We start from the raw sequence: 17,112 nt of genomic DNA on the forward strand, positions 1-17,112 counted from the left end.
GATCTGAACCCATCTGCAGACGATTGTGTTTCTTGAATCTCTTGTAATCATCGAAAGTCGTTGTTTTGTGCTTCAGTTTTTGCTCGAGTTGTACCATGGATGTTTTAAACGATCAATATTTTTCATGCTCTTTTGCATTTTCCTTCACATACAGAAAAAGTTCAAGGTGTTCATGTCACTGTGCTGCACATTTACGCTTGACCACCTGTAACAGTACAGGACACACAGTGAGGAATTCGTGCAGCTTTCAGCTCAGTGCGGAGTCCAGAGGGAGGACTCGCTCGCTGAATGATCTCTCAGGAAATCCTGGGTGAGATTCAAAAGATTAACCTGGCTTTCTATGAACACGAGCAAAGAGTTCTCACTCAACAGAAGATTGCGATGTGAGTACAGTAATATAAAACACCTGAAGATGCCAGGGATTGAACCCCGGGCCTGTGGAGCAGTAAGTGACTTGGAGCGCTAATGTAAGAGATACTCACATAAAGTGCTTTTACTGACCATATTACAAATCACAGGAAGTAAGGTCTTAAAACATTGGGCAGTAGTGGGATTTAAACCCACACGCCTGAGAAAGTGGAGCCTAAAATCCAGCATATTAGACCATTCAGCCACACTACCTCTGGCCCCCTCTCCTTTCCTCACATTGCTGAGTATAGGTGCCTTCATGCAATTGAGCCAGGTTTGAATCCCAGCCAATGCATCTCCAAATCTTTTCAAATAAATCTGTGATCTTGTAGCACATCCTCTGAAACCAGCAATCGAAATTGGAAACGTCTTCTTCAACACTGAAAAGCTCAATTAGGACGAAGCAGTAGTACTCAGGACAGCAGTACCATATGTGTTCTTTATTGATTCAGACTCGTTCTCAGTGGTTCTTGCTCACCAAATAACTTAAAAGCTGAGGAAGAACGCTATGAAAAATACTAATCAAAATACAAAATAATAATCATTATTAACCAGAAACAGCAGAAAAACTGGTCACATTTGTGATTATGTCGCTTCTCTGCTTCAGCAAGGTCAATAAAGGACTCTCTGAAAGTAGTGTGGTGTCTCCGGGGGATAGTTTATGTAAACGAAGGTAGTACTTACACCACACTTTACTGTCCTCAGATCCGTGGCGTTTCTTCCAATAACTGTCTTCCTAATACAGTCCGTAATCCGTTCCCTTAGTCCTGATCCGTTCCGAGTTCCAAAAGTTCGTAATAAAGCCAATCTGCGATGTATCCTAAACCTGTGTCCGTAATCCAAAATCATAAACCTTTCTCCTTGCAGTAGTTCGTTGTTCTCTTCCAAGTCGGTCCATTTTATTTTCTCCGGACAGCTCATCTTCTTCAGATCGTGTAGAGGGGCGGCCACGGCTGCAAACCCTGGGATGAAACGTCGATAGTAATTTGCCAGTCCCAAAAACGTTCGAATTTGCTTCTTGGTAGCTGGTTTGGGCCAGTTCTTGATTAAGTGTACCTTCTGATCTTGGGGCATGATCAATCCTCTCCTGATCGTATAACCCAGGTAATTGGCTTCCCTAGCCCCCAGACAACATTTACTTGGGTTGGCCGTTAATCCTGCTGCTCGCAACGCTCCAGTTACTGCTTCCAGGTGTTGTAGATGTTGTTCCCAGGTTGTGCTGTGGATTACGACGTCATCCAAGTAGGCGGCTGCAAAATTCTGATACGGTCTCAGAATTCGGTCCATCAATCTTTGGAATGTTGCGGGAGCGCCATGCAAACCGAAGGGTAGGACCCTATACTGATATAGTCCCTCAGGTGTGGCAAAAGCGGTTTTGGCTTTATCTTCTTTGGCCAGCAGCACTTGCCAATATCCCTTCGTAAGATCAAGGGTGCTGATGTATCGAGCGTTACCTAATCGCCCGATTAGTTCATCTATACGGGGCATGGGGTATGCATCAAACCGCAAGATCTCATTTAACCTTTTGAAATTGTTGTAAAATCGAATAGTTCCATCCGGCTTTGGGATCAGAACTATCGGGCTAGCCCACTCACTATGGGATTCCTCGATTATTCCCATCTCCAGCATTTTTCCCACCTCTTCTTTAATCAATTTCCTTTTGGCTTCTGGTACTCGATACGGGGGTAGCCTTACCTTTTTCCCTGATTCCGTGACAATCTTATGTTGTATAAGGTGGGTTCGACCAGGTGTCCGGGAAAAAACATCTTTGTTTTGGTTTAGGAATTCTTGTAGTTCCTGTTTCTGTGCCGGAGCCAGGTCTCCCACGGCTACCGCACCCGTTTCTTCTTCCAGAGGGTCTGGGGAAAAGTTGGTGAGCAGAACTTCGGAGCCATGCCATTTTTTCAGCAAATTGACGTGGTAGATTTGATGCTGCCGTCTTCTGTCATGTTGCTTGACCTTATAGTTGACTGGCCCCACCTTTTCCACCACTTCATAAGGTCCCTGCCAGGATGCCAAGAATTTACACTCTGGGGTTGGAACTAGAACCAGTACTCTGTCCCCAATCTGAAATTCCCTCGCAACTGCTCCCCTGTTATAAATTTGTTGTTGTTGAGCCTGGGCTTTCTCCAGGTTTCCTTTCACTATGGGAACAATAACATTTATTCTTTCTCTCATCTGTTCCACATGCTCAATGATAGTTTGTAAAGGGGAAGGTTGATGTTCCCACAATTCTTTGACCACGTCCAATAGGCCCCTTGGTTTCCGAGAGTATAATAATTCAAAGGGGGAAAATCCAGTCGAAGCCTGCGGTACTTCTCGAACCGCAAACATGAGATACGGGAGCAGCTGATCCCAATTTTTCCCATCCTTTTGCATCGTCTTCCTAAGCATGCTTTTCAGGGTCTTATTAAAACGTTCTACTAGACCATCGGTTTGAGGGTGATAAACAGAGGTTCGGATCTGCTGTATACCCAGTAGCTTACATAAGTCTCGCATGACTTTAGACATAAAAGGTGTACCTTGATCAGTTAGGATCTCTTTAGGAATTCCGACTCGAGCGAACAGTTGTACTAGCTCCCTAGCTATGTTTTTGGCGGTGGCAGCTCTCAACGGAATGGCTTCGGGGTACCTGGTAGCATAGTCTACTATTACTAAAATATACTGGAGACCTTTGGTGGTTCTGATCAGGGGCCCCACCAAATCCATCCCAATCCGTTCGAAGGGGGTTTGAATAATTGGGAGGGGAATCAAAGGGTTCCTATAATAAGGTTGTGGCACACTTTTCTGACACTCAGGGCATTCCCGACAGTACTTCTCGATGGCCTTATAGATCCCTGGCCAAAAGAACCTAGAGAGGAGTCTCTCAGGAGGGGGGGAAGGGCTGTGGAACTATATGCATCCTTAGCATTGGCGTATAATAAGTCCAGTGTTTTGTTTTCTCTGGTCGGGCACTTAACAAACTGGTGGAAAGTAGGCAGAGTGGTGGAAATAGATACGTGGTTAAAGTCCCCTGAAATAGCTATAAAAGCGCTAGGGTGCTTTGTTTTTAGCCTGGCTGTGACTGTGTTTATGACGTCACGCGCTACCTCTGCATTTGCCGTAGGTGGAATGTAAACAACGACAAAGATGGCGCATGTAAACTCCTGCGGCAGATAGTAAGGACGCAGTCCTATGGCTACCAGTTCGATGTCTGGGTTACAGACGCGCTCCTTAACATGAGTATGTCCAGGATTACACCATCTGTTGTTGACAAGCACCGCGAGCCCCCCTCCTTTCCTCTTGCCGCTCTCGGTGTTTCTGTCCGCCTGCACCGTCTGAAAGCTGCCGATGGTAACATTCGAGTCCGGAATAAGTTCCTGCAGCCACGTCTCGGTGAAACACATGATACTGCATTCACGATACTCCCTCTGGCTCCTCACCAATGCTCCCAGTTCACCCATATTGTTCGCTAAGGACCTCACATTTCCCAGGATGATCGAAGGAAGGTAGGGTTTAAATCTCCTTCTCTTCGCCTTTCGCCTCGGCTTCTCCTCCTCAGCTCCTCCGGCACCAATGGCTTTTCTCCAGTGAGTAGAGCCAGACGCGCTAGCGCGATCAGCTGGTCCCGCGTGTAGACAATGCCTCTGTAGCTATTGGCATTAGATAGAAAAAGAGGTACGAGTATCAGAAAAAACAAGAAAAAGTTTCTCAGCTTCCTAGTATCCATTATGTTGTGATCGCAAATCTAGTTGCCGGCAAAGGTATGAAGAAAAAACACTAACACACTAGCATTTACTAACTGAAAGAAACAAAAAGACACAGAGCTGCTGTAGCAGGCTGCCACTAACACGGCGGCATCTTGAATTTGTACCAGTCTGAGCTAGTATTGTCCTACTCCCCACCTCACAACCTTCGCTCTTCTAATTCTGGTCTCCTGTCTGTCCCCCAAGCCTGTCTATGGGTGACAGGGCCTTCTGGTGTGATGCTCCAAAGCTCTGGAATTCTATTCCTAAGGATGCCAGAGAGTCACCTTCCCTGAGCACAATTAAATCAAGACTTAAACCTTCATTCAATTGCTTTGCTCTTCCACTGTATTCCAAACCCTTATTGTAATGGTGTAATTCTGTTGTCTCCTCTCATTGTGTATTTTTTTTCTGTAGAGTGCTTTATTATTTATGTACACAGCAAGCAAATGTTCTCTTTCACAGAGCACACCATTAGCATTAAGCCTTATTAGCTACTAGCCAGCAGCCACAGTGGCAACCCACTGAAGCTAATCAGGTGTGAGCCTGGTCAGTACCTGGATAAAAATAATAATAATAATTATTAATAATAATTGCTTACACTCATATAGCGCTTTTCTGGACACTCCACTCAAAGTGCTTTACAGGTAGTGGGGACTCCCCTCTACCACCACCAATGTGCAGCCCCACCTGGATGATGCGACGGCAGCCATAGTGCGCCAGAACACTCGGATCGGAGACTCCTGGGAAAAACTAAGGTTGCTGCTGGAAAAGGTGTTAGTGGGGCCAGTAGGGGGTGCTCATCTTGTGGTCTGTGTGGGTCCTAATGCCCCAGTATAGTGACGGGGACACTGTACTGTAAAAAGGCGCCGTCCTTTGGATGAGACGTAAACCAAGGTTCTGACTCTACATGATCATTAAAAATCCCAGGGCGCTTCTTGAAAAGAGTAGGGGTGTTACCCTGGTGTCCTGGCCAAATTTCCACCTGGTCTTTACCCATCATGGCCTCCTAATAACCCCCATCTCTGAACTGGCTTCATCACACTGCTCTCCTCCCCACTGAGAGCTGGTGTGTGCTGAATGTAGGGCTGGGCTATGTGGCCTACAATTTAAATCATGGTATAATTTTAATTTGTAATTTTGGACAGTAATGATATATACAGATGCAGCCATTCAAAATGCGCGGGTGATACCGCATTATTTTCCGGTACGCTGTACGGAGTCTACCGCAAGCTACCGGTAAATAACACGAGTTACCGGTAAATACCGCTAGTTACCGTAAATTCTCCTATAATACGACAAGCAAAATAATAGTATCCGGAATTTCCGCAAGGTGGAGCTAATAAAGCTCAACCTCTCATGTTTGAGCTGTGGCCATCAGTCTTTAACGAAGATATTACTAATAGTATTAATAATGAATGACCTTGGACAAGCTGTCAGTGTAAACTCAAAGTATTGCCCTTGTCAACATTCTTTTTTTCATTGACCGTCTTTGTAAAAGTAACACCACAGCATTTCGCAATCACGCATTTGTTTCCAATCATGCAAAGTACAGTGATTCACCATGCCTTTCACATGCTCATAAAAGAGATTGATTTAGGAACATAAACATATTACCGTATGCAAACTGTACTGTATACAGTATGTATATGTATATTTAATGTCTTAATTGTGCCCGTTTAAGTATTGAATATTCATATCTAATTTTACCACTGAAGGGAAATCTTAGTAGCTGAGCATAAAAAGAATAGGAGCATACTGCAACGTGTGTGAACGCCATAAACGATATTAATTTTGGAACATAAACATACAGTATATAGCTGGTCTTGGTACTTTAAAGAAAAAAAATACACACCAGTATTCCATTTCTCCCTAAACATTTTAAGCTTCGAAGTCTTTAACTAACGTGATACCGGAGTCAACAAGCATACTTTTAGAATTTAGATTAAAAGGGAATATAATATGGAATCGTGTATCTAAAGAATTTAATAACGGTATGATTATATTCGTGTACTGCGACAGGGCTGTGTAGGGCTGTTTTGCCTCCCTATTCATGTGAGTTCCCCTGTAGCCTACTGGTCTAGGTGCGTGACTAACAATGCACAGGTTGTGTGTTCAAATCCAACTGGTACTGGACTTTTCTTTTAACAAACATTTCTTCGAAAAAATAGAATAGCGATATTATGGACAATCAATTGACTTTTATATTTCAAAATATCGCAACATGATCGATTCTAAGTCATTTTTGATAACAATGAATAGTCACCTTCTTCCCTTCTGACAGCGGTTCCTGCTTCTATTGTGTGTGTGTGTGCAACAGAGTAAATTTTTATAGAGAAATGGAGGCTGGACAGTATGCGTTACAATATAAACATTTATATTGATTTAAATCGTGTTCTGATTTAAATCACAAACGTGTGTTTAATTATGTGTTTTTTAATCATAATCAGGCTAATGCATTTCTACATTTTCTGTATGAACCAGCTTAGAGGTTCATACAGAAAAACAGCTTGTGTTTAAATTGAGTGTAAGGTAATTTTACTTACACTCAATTCCCTTACACAAAGCAGAAGGGAAATCTTCTGCCCCTTATGCAAAACCCTTATGCAAAACCAAACCCTCCTCCCATCCCAGTTTACCCTCTTTATCATCCTCAAAATCTACCTCGGTTTTCAACTTAAAGCATTACTGCTTACATGGTTTTTGAGGGGGAGGTGTCTTTCGCTGGAAATCTCGCCTGCCTCCACTACTCAACCCCCCTCCCTCCCGGAGTGCTGGCTGTGACGAATTAAACCGGTCTCACAGGTATTCAAAGTAGGAAGTACAGTGTTAAGTGGTAGCTGGGCTACTCCCTCAATAGAATCGCTTTAACATGCTAATGCATTGGTTTAACAGTACGCTGGGCAAACGTTCCAAGGTCAAATTCTTCCAGCACGGGGGTACCTTTAAAGCGGAGACGACGGCACCGAAATTTTTTGGCGTGCCTTCTCTTTAAAGCTCTGGCCAAATATGAAGACAGTACGTACAGTTATAATTCAAACCGAATTAAAAACTACACATCCCAGTTACCATGGTGGTGCTTGTGATCATTGCGTTTAACCAACGAAACAGGGCGAAAAATCAGTCACATGACTTTGGGGCAGAGTTTCGAAAGTCCCTTAAATACATTGAGCACAGCTTTCTCACCACTTAAGATTGCTTTTGATACCATCCTTACACAAAGCAGAAGGGAAATCTTAGTGCCTGAGCATAAAAAGAATAGGAGCATACTGCAACGCGTGTGAAGTCCAGAACACGATTTAAATCAATATAAATGTTTATATTGTAACACATACTGTCCAGCCTCCATTTCTCTATAAAAATTTACTCTGTTGCACACACACACAATAGAAGCAGGAACCGCTGTCAGAAAGGAAGAAGGTGACTATTCATTGTTATCAAAAATGACTTAGAATCGATCATGTTGCGATATTTTGAAATATAAAAGTCAATTGGTTGTCCATAATATCGCTATTCTATTTTTTTGAAGAAATGTTTGTTAAAAGAAAAGTCCAGCACCAGCTGGATTTGAACACACAACCTGTGCATTGTTAGTCACACACCTAGACAAGTAGGCTACAAGACAGCTCGCATGAACAGGGAGGCGAAACAGCCTTACACAGCCCTGTCGCAGTACACGAATATAATCATACCATTATTAAATTCTTGAGATACGCGATTCCATATTATATTCCCTTTTAATCAAATTCTAAAAGTATGCTTGTTGACTCCAGTATCACGTTAGTTAAAGACTTCGAAGCTTAAAATGTTTAGGGAGAAATGGAATACGGGTGTGTATTTTTTTCTTTAAAGTATCAAGACCAGCTATATACTGTATGTTTATGTTCCAAAATTAATATCGTTTATGGCCTTCACACGTGTTGCAGTATGCTCCTATTCTTTTTATGCTCAGCTACTCAGATTTCCCTTCAGTGGTAAAATTAGATATGAATATTCAATACTTAAACGGGCACAGTTAAGACATTAAATATACATATACATACTGTATACAGTACAGTTTGCATACGGTAATATGTTTATGTTCCTAAATCAATCTCTTTTATGAGCATGTGAAAGGCATGGTGAATCACTGTACTTTGCATGATTGGAAACAAATGCGTGATTGCGAAATGCTGTGGTGTTACTTTTACAAAGACGGTCAATGAAAAAAAGAATGTTGACCAGGGCAATACTTTGAGTTTACACTTACAGCTTGTCCAAGGTCATTCATTACTAATACTATTAGTAATATCTTCGTTAAAGACTGATGGCCACAGCTCAAACATGAGAGGTTGAGCTTTATTAGCTCCACCTTGCGGAAATTCCGGATACTATTATTTTGCTTGTCGTATTATAGGAGAATTTACGGTAACTAGCAGTATTTACCGGTAACTCGCGGTATTTACCGGTAGCTTGCGGTAGACTGCGTACAGCATACCGGAAAATAATGTGGTATCGCCCGCGCATTTTGAATGGCTGCATCTGTATATATAACCCTGACCCGTGCTGAGAAAGGCAGAGAGATACTGATACTCTAGACCGGTCAGGAGCTACAACAGTGCCTCATACAGACAACTACAGGCCACGGACTAAAGAGAAGCAGTTCCTTCAGTCTGTTAGTGTGGGACACTCCTTTTGGATTAAAAAAGACTCTGTTCCTCCAGCTTGGCAGTGTGGGACACATCCTTCAGACTAAAGAGACTCAGTTCCTTCAGACTGTCATTTTGGGACTCAAGACTAAAGAAACCCCCTCCAGAGCCTGTTCCTTCAGGCTCAGAGCTGCATTATTTTAGACACAGAGGGATGGGATCCTACCCCTTTCCTGTCGACATGTCTGTCTGTGCTTTCAGCGCTTGGAGGAGTCAGGGACAAACAAACAGGTTCTGAGGATCCTCAGGGAGAAGAGGCCATGCTGCCACCTCATGCCCTTTCCTGGGGACCGACTGCTTTGGAGTCAACAGGGAACCATGCAAGGTAAAAACCGGACAGTTCCACTCCCAGAGCAGCTGCCCTAATCTTGTAGACAGGTGTTCTGGTCAACCACAGGGAGGTACTGTTGAGTAGCAAACCAGCTACAGGTAGCTCCGGGTGGTAAAGTTCTGCAATGCTGTGAGTTTGTTAATGGCCTGGAAGCATGTGTGGTACAATGCAGGGAGTGTTTGGTGTGGAGGGTGGAAACTCGGATTAAGGAAGACACGTTGCCATGGAAACCACACCAGACTTGAATAGGTGAATGAACTGCAGCTGTAGAAGTGGTTTAAAAGGGGGGGGACATCCAGCAAGAACATAGTGTGGCTGTGGCTGCAGTAGTGAAAGGACAAATGTGGAGGCTCTGCTGTGGGAGAGCCGGGCTGAAGCTTGACAGTAGCGGCTGTGAGCTGCTGTGAGCCCCTACTAGTCGGGACGATGTTAGAAGAGTGTGCCGCCATGTCTAGTATGAGTGAATAAAGAATGATTCGCTGATGAATTAACCTTGTGAGGGGGTGGAGACGAATGACAATTCCAGCGGGGATTATGAGAGGAATAGCCTGCGGGGAAAAGAGTGAAAACGTCAGTCTGTGAGGAGACTGACAGAAGAAACTGAGCTTTATGAGATCATAGAAAGATTTAAAGGGACAGCATCCTGCTAGTGTGTGAGAGCAGGGCTGTCGTGTCCACTGTATGTGTGAGTTGTGAGTTAGTGTGTGTGGATCAGAGAGGGTTGTGTGGTAGAGGGACCCTCCCCCTGGCAATACATTGTTATCGGGGAAGCGAGTGGGGTCTATCTAGTTGCACCCTCTGGGAGATAGTGCGGTGGTGGCTGGGCACAATGAAGTGAGCTGGCAGCTACGTAGGTGTAACACAGTGGTGCGCTGGCAGCTGTGAGTTCATTACCTAAAGGTGTGAGAGTGAGAAACCAGAGAGGTTGTGAGTGTGTGTTAGAGAGGGAAAGTGTGTTGGGTCTCGGCACAGTGTGTAGTGCCGAATAGACTCTGTGATGTAGGTAGTGTGAGCTTGTGTGAGCCACCAGGTTGTAACTCAACCTGGTGGCGTCAGGGGAGGACATCATGGCTGGAGGTGGACCTGGGAATCTGAGGCACCTGTTGAGTCTGAAACAGTGACCTAATGGAGTAGAAGCATGAGGCTCTGTGTTGGGGTCTGGAAGCAGGAGGTTCCTAGCAGTGAGGAGAAACGGATGAACTGGAGACTCTGAAGTCAAAGGGCCCAGATGTAATGGATTATGGATTTATGTGTTACGAGTTCGGTAATAGGGACCGAACTAGTGAGTGAACCCACTTGCAGGAGCGAACAAAGCCAAGTCGTAAACCGAAAGTAAACCGTAATCGTAGGAACGAGCCGAGAGTCCAGGGGGAGCAAGATATCTGAAAGGGAACGTGTACCGAAGCCGAAGTGTGATCCGAAGTCGTAGTCCGTAGAGCAATCCGAGAATCCAGAGGTAGCCAGTTATCCAAGACAGAGCGAAAGTACCAATCCAAGCCGAGATCCGAAAAGCCGAAGTCCAAAGGGAAAAACCGTAAGCCGAAATCCAAGACAAACACAGAGTAGAAGAAGCGCAACCAGGAAGCTCGATAGGGAAAACCAATACTGAGCAACGAGGTAGGGAAGGACAGGTGTTTAAGTAGGATGAGACGGGGGTGTGGTGGTGAATGGGAAAACTGATAGGTGAACTGATGGATAGGGGCTACACCTACTTCTGCCTCTTCCGTTGCCGAGAGGCACGGATCGTAACATTATGTATCCTGCTACCTCAATGATGTGGTTAGTGTGATTGCCACCCTCAGTGGAAAGTGTGTGTATGATAAAGAAAAGAAACCCCAAAGAGCTTATAAAGGAGTGTGACATCTGGTTGGTGGTTTAGTGTTCATTTTGAGGAAATCCACTGGGTTGCATGTGTCAGAGTTTGTGAGGATTGTGAATAGCAAAAATTAATAGTCTAGTCTAAATTCAAGACTAGCTTCTATTACTCATTTGTTTTCTCGTGTTTTTCTAAGAAATGAATGAACAGTTTCAGCACTGCTTGAAAGAGTACATCAACCACATTGTCCAGGTCCTGCAGACAATACAGTCAACTGTGACAGGAAAGACACTGGCAGAGATATTCAAGGTAAGACATTATTCATTGAACCAATCAACAGCCATCAATACACCACTAGGGTAAAACACATCAAAGATCATGTTAAAAAGTTAAAAACCAGTACAGTGCAGTAAAGCCCTATATACTACAAGCCATACAGTGGATACAGTGTGATATGAACTGTTAGTTGTTCTGATGTGTTGTCTGTCAATTATTGAGAATGAATTCAGAAACCTTATTCATTAATTACAAAATGTACAATAAATTTCTCTTGGTGCAGGTATTGACATAAATTCCAATAACATAAAAGTAATATCTCTATATATATATTTAATGGCACATGCTACTGATATTTTCTGTAAATAAACACAGTATTAATTTTACATTTTATTACTTAACTGTGTGTATCGTTAAATTGTACATATCACTTTTTATCTGTAGATTTTGTTTTTGCACTACAAATGAAGATGTACAGCTGATCACAGAGGAGGGATGAGAGAAGTGTCCTTGTTTATAAGAGTTATGGCCTGGGGGAAGAAGCTGTGTAGGTGTCAGTCCCAATTTGACAGAACTGGGGCTAACTAACACCTGCATAGCCTGTGATGGAAACTGTGAAGCTGTGACCCCACACTACACAACGAAACCACACTGAACTTGTTCTTGTCTTCACAGGAAGTGGCACAAGTGATTCTCACAAGCACATACAGAATTTCCTCTCCTGCAGAGGTGTGTCCCTCTCTTCCCTGCTGACCCAGAAAACCTTTTCAACTGTTCTCTGTTCCTGTTTTCAGTTCCTTCAGAATAAAGAGACTCAGTTCGTTCAGCCTGTCAGGATAGAACATTCCTTGAAATGTGTGTTTCATTCCAGAACATCTCTATCAATGTCAGTTAAATCGGTAACTCCTTTGCTTCCTCCTCCAGCTAATCCATGCCCTCAACAAGCTCACTCTCCGGCATGTGAAGCAGGAGTTCACCATCTTTCTGAATGAGCAGGTAACAGTGTGTGAAAGTGTGTGACAATGTTAGTATAAAGGTGTCAGAGAGTGTGTGTGTGCTTGAACTCCTGGGCTTGTTGACCTTGCTCCCCCTTTCTTCAGAGAATGATCATCCACAACACCACACAGGGGATGAGGAGGACTGTGGAGCTGAAAGAGGCTGAGCTGAAGGCCCGTGTGCAGGGTGAAGTCAGTCAGCAGGATTTCCAGAAACTCTTGGAGATCCTGGGCTCTGAGCGTGAGACATTCCTGAAAGAATATACTCTCCTCATCATCATGAGGGAGAAGCAGGAATTCACCAACTTTCTGAATGAGCAGGTGAGTGTGTGTGTGAGAGTGTGTGTGTGTGTGTGTGTGTGTGTGTGTGTGTGTGTGTGTGTGTGTGTGTGTGTGCATATAAGAAACTGGAGGGGGGAAGGGGAGAAACAAGGAGGGTGTGGAAGACTGAGTGACATGGGTCTAGACAGTGACGATGCACAGGAAAGGTTTTCTGTTTGCACCTAAGACCGAAGTCTTTCTGCAACTAAAGCCTGTATTCAACTAGAGACAAATGGCATCTTCCTGTCCTGTTTTGTTTATGCTTGAAACACTTCTGACACTGTCTTTTCCCTGTATATTTATTTAATATGTTAAAGTCTAGCCTACTTTTAATGTATAATAAGGAAAGTGTAACTTCAGTTAACTGAGCATATCTTACTGAGTGCTAGGAGAAACCCATTCTCTGTGATATGCTCCCCTTCAGAATATTGAATTAAAGATCTCTGTTTGACAATCTTCTGACAAGCTTGTCTGGAAAGCTGAGTGAAGACTGAGTTTTTTTCTTTGAGGGTTTGTGAATGAGAAACAAGGAAGGTTTGTGTGTGAGAGTGAGAAACATGGAGGGTCTGTGAGTGATGAAGAAGAAGGGTATGAGAGTGAGAAACGAGGAAACAAGGAGGGCATGAGAGTGTGTGAGAGAAACAAGGAGGGTGTGAGACTATGTGAGAGAAACAAGGAGAGCGTGTGAGTGTGTGAAACAAGGAGGGTTGAGAGGCTGTGTGTGAGAGAAACAAGGAGGGTGTGGGACTGATGAAGAAGGGTGTGAGAGTGATGAAGAAGGGTGTGAGTATGAAACAAGAAGTGTGTGTGTGTTCTACTTATAATCCTTCTGTTTTCTTTTTTTGAAGTTTATTATTCGGAGACGAAATACTACAATGAAGGGCAAATACATATAGACTCTGCAAAATATTACAAAACAACATCAAATGTATTAACTAAACTGCAAAGACAGCCAGCACATTATAAATGTTACATTAGGGGTCACAGAAAATAATAAGGTTCCACGCAACAACATTTGTGTAAACTAGTTTTCCAAGAGCATTTTTAGATTGCAGGCAGAAGACAGGGTACTCCCAGCATGGGAAGCCAGTTTATCTACCAGCATGTCTTTGGACTTTGGGAGGAAACAGGAGCACCTAGAGAAAACCCACATGAACACAGGAGAACATGCAAACTCCACCCAGATAGAGCCCCAGGACCAGAACTGAAATGAAGGCACCAGCGGCGCGAGACAGCGATACTAACCATGGGTCCCCTCATCTTTTTCAAGATTTGATGTTTTCACACTCCTGCTTTCAAGCTGTTGTGCAGCAATGTCCTCTCTGTGTTTCTCTTTCCCCTAATGTTAAAGTCTTGTGACTGCTAGAGGTTTTTCAAGAACCTACTGGTTCTGACCTACAGCATGCAGCAACAGAATTATCAGTTATGATCAGTAAGAATTTCTTTATTTTCCATTATTGTTACTACAAAGCAATCCTACTTCTTTTCTGTCACAATATCAGGGAGCAGGGTGTCACAGGGAGGGCAGGAGGGGTGCCCAAGTTAGTTATTTTAAAACAGAACAATGGCTCGGCCACAATAGCACTTAGGTGCAAAAGTGATGATTTATTAGGACAGTGCTCCCCACAAACCAACAAACAATTATATATAGTGGAAAAGTAAAGAAATGAAACAAATATACACAAAAAATAATAAGCCCTTCCTCTGATAATTACAAACAAGGAGTCCCAACACACTTAGCCCCTATCAGCTCTCTCACACAGCTAAGTACAAATAAACAGAAAATATAACGTTAGCCCTTCAGAGTTTGTGTTTGTGTCTGATTTACTACAGATAACAGGAAACCGATTTCAAAATAAATTCTGGTAATGTTTTGCATGTATGAAATGGGAAACTGCCAGCCAAGCCACAAGGGTGCACCCTCAATAGCTAGCTAACTGACAGGAAAGTGGATGCAATACAGGTGTAACTTGTGGGATAATGTGTGTTGTGTACTGTACCGTCCGTGGACGGTGAAAGAGATCCCTCTGTCACACAGGGTTTTAAAAGAACCTAAGATTTGAAAAGGTTCTGCTTGAAGTCAGATCTTACTGTCTCTGCGCTCTATGTGTCCTAGATACTGAGACAACCTGACCTCCAGAAAACCATTTACTCCTCTGAAAGCTCCAGTAGAGTTTATGGCTCGCTCCCAAACCTCAAGAAAGAAACATTACCCCAAAATGTTCTCAGACATCCCTACAAAGGTTCACCTTGCAGACAATATTGCGAGGAACTGAGGATCCTTTGATATGTTAAAGTCTTGCAAGGAGGGTGTGTGTGTTAGGGTGAGAAACATCGAGGGTGTGAGAGTGAGAAACAAGGAGGGTGTGAGAGTAATAAAGAAGGGTGTGAGTTTGAAACAAGGAGGGTGTGTTCGTGTGAGAAACAAGGAGTGTGTATGAGAAATGTGGAGGGTGTGAGTGTGTGAAACAAGGAGGGTGTATTAGTGTGTGAAACAAGGAGGGTGTGAGAGTATGAGAAACAAGAAGCATGTGAGAGTTAGAAACACGGAGGCTGTGAGAGTGTGACAAACAAGGAGGGTATGAGAGAGTGTTTGTAAGTCACATTGTCTGTGTATTTTACTGGATGCCACTGGGATGTCTTCTGCTTGTTTCTGGGGTATTTTGGGGTTGGCTCCTTTTTGTTTCTGGGAGCCCTGTGCAATTCAGAGGGTGTAGTGTGATGCCCTCTGCTCTAAAGTGAACCTGTGCTCTGTTTCCTCAGAGAAGTATCATGCCCGTCCCCACACAGGGGATGAGGAGGACTGTAGAACAGAAGGAGGTAGAGCTGCTGTCCCATGTGCAGGGTGAAGTCAGTCAGCAGGACTTCCAGGAGCTCTCACAGTTCCTTGGCTCTGAGCGAGAGAAGTTCCTGAAGGAGTTAATTCTCCTGCAGGCGCAGCAGGAATTTGATGGCTTTCTGCATAAGCAGGTAAATATATGATTGTGTGGGAATATTTTGAGTTTATAGATGTGTGTGGGAGTTTAATTGGGGTACCTCTTGCTTCATTCTGGGCTGTCCTGATGGACACTCCTTGTTTCTTTGTGTACATTTGCATTCTGTTTTTGTCCGGGGTGTTCTGGCATAGGCTCTTGTGTCCAGGGTGTTCTGGAGCAGTCTTCTGCTTGTTTCTGGGGTGTACTGGAATGTTCAAAAGATATATGGAGCTATCCTTTACTCTGAAGTGTACTTACCCCTCAATGTTCTGTAGAGCAATAACATGCTGAAACGTCCAAAGAAGATGAGGGAGATGTTGGAGGTAAAGAAGACAGAACTGCTGGACTATGTAAAGGACAAAGTCAGCCAGTGGGAGTTTGAGGAGCTCTGCGAGTACACAGCCACTAAGAGTGAGAAGTTCCTGCAGATCTATCAGATCAAGTTTGGCCTGACTGTGGGCTGTGTGGTGACCATACCTGTGCTGACCGTGGCTGGGGGTGTGGCTGGAGGCGTGGCTGGGGCCTTCTTGGTCGGGGGCGCTATAACTGTGCAGGCTGGGATCGCCACAGGAACTATAGTCGGCACTACGGCCAGTGTATGGGTGGGTAGAGCAGCGTCAGACGTCTACGAGCGGATCAAGAGGAACAGGCCATAACAGTGATACCTATCCTCTCAAACACTGAGCCACGGCTGGTGAGAGAGGCACTGCACTCTTTATCTTCAGGTGTCCTGTCTTGACTATGGCCACTGCTACAGGGTGCACCAGTGCAGACAAGGGAACCACTGTGCGCTGTGCAGATGGGTGAACGCCAGGGGGTGCTACAGCATCTGGCAGAGTTTTCAGTAATGAAGAAATATCCACCAGTAGCCATTCCTGGTGCTGACTCTCTGTCCACAGTGTCCACAGAGCCCAACATTCCCCTACAGAGTGTGGATTCACACCCTGCACATTGGCCTTCCTGCATGGGGGGGTGGGTAGGAATCCTCTGGATTTCTCTCCTGCATTCAAGAGCCAAGTCTGCTTCGCCTCTTACAGAGACTCAAAACCAGAAAAAGCCCTTAAACATTTTTCTTACTCAATGGTGCAGAGTAACTCCTCAGGTCTACAGTCTTAATTAGTGGAGGTCTACAGCTAATAGGAACTATGAGCCTGCCTGACTGTTCTTTGAACTCTAGTGCAGACAAGACTCCTTGTGTACTTTGTGTCAAGCTGATTGTGACTTTCAGAGATTTAAAGTGATATTACATATCCCGGTCGTCTGTGTTATTTCAATCTGATTCTGTGTCAAAAAATTAATTTCCCATCAAGTTTGAAATATCTCTGTTGTGTATCTTAATAAAGAGCCGTTCTTATATTATTTTAACTATTTCATTAACTACACAGATCACGCCCTTACACCATATATTCCCACCTTCTACTCTCTCGTTCTGTTGTCTCGCAATGTCTACTCACTAAACTACATCCCTTCCTTTGTTATTTTTAAAGTCCATAACTTTACCATACAATTGTAACAATTCTATATCAACAAACAGTAAACGGTTATTAACTATTACAACAAAATGTATGTAAAACCTT

At 43.8% G+C, this 17,112-nt stretch overlaps 1 protein-coding gene across 1 annotated transcript; it reads left to right on the forward strand.

The window, feature by feature from the left end:
* Nucleotides 1–8,895: 8,895 nt before the first annotated feature.
* Nucleotides 8,896–16,275, forward strand: LOC148662849 (uncharacterized). The gene is made up of 7 exons (XM_088633017.1): nucleotides 8,896–9,146; nucleotides 11,165–11,277; nucleotides 11,920–11,973; nucleotides 12,169–12,240; nucleotides 12,345–12,560; nucleotides 15,324–15,530; nucleotides 15,811–16,275. The coding sequence occupies exons 1-7, from the start codon at nucleotides 9,095–9,097 to the stop codon at nucleotides 16,189–16,191; spliced, it is 1,095 nt and encodes a 364-aa protein (XP_088489143.1). The 5' UTR covers nucleotides 8,896–9,094; the 3' UTR covers nucleotides 16,192–16,275.
* Nucleotides 16,276–17,112: the final 837 nt, after the last annotated feature.

The sequence above is a fragment of the Lepisosteus platostomus genome, chromosome 5 (assembly GCF_059453375.1).
Source record: "Lepisosteus platostomus isolate fLepPlt1 chromosome 5, fLepPlt1.hap1, whole genome shotgun sequence".
NCBI classification, from domain to species: Eukaryota; Metazoa; Chordata; class Actinopteri; order Semionotiformes; family Lepisosteidae; genus Lepisosteus; species Lepisosteus platostomus.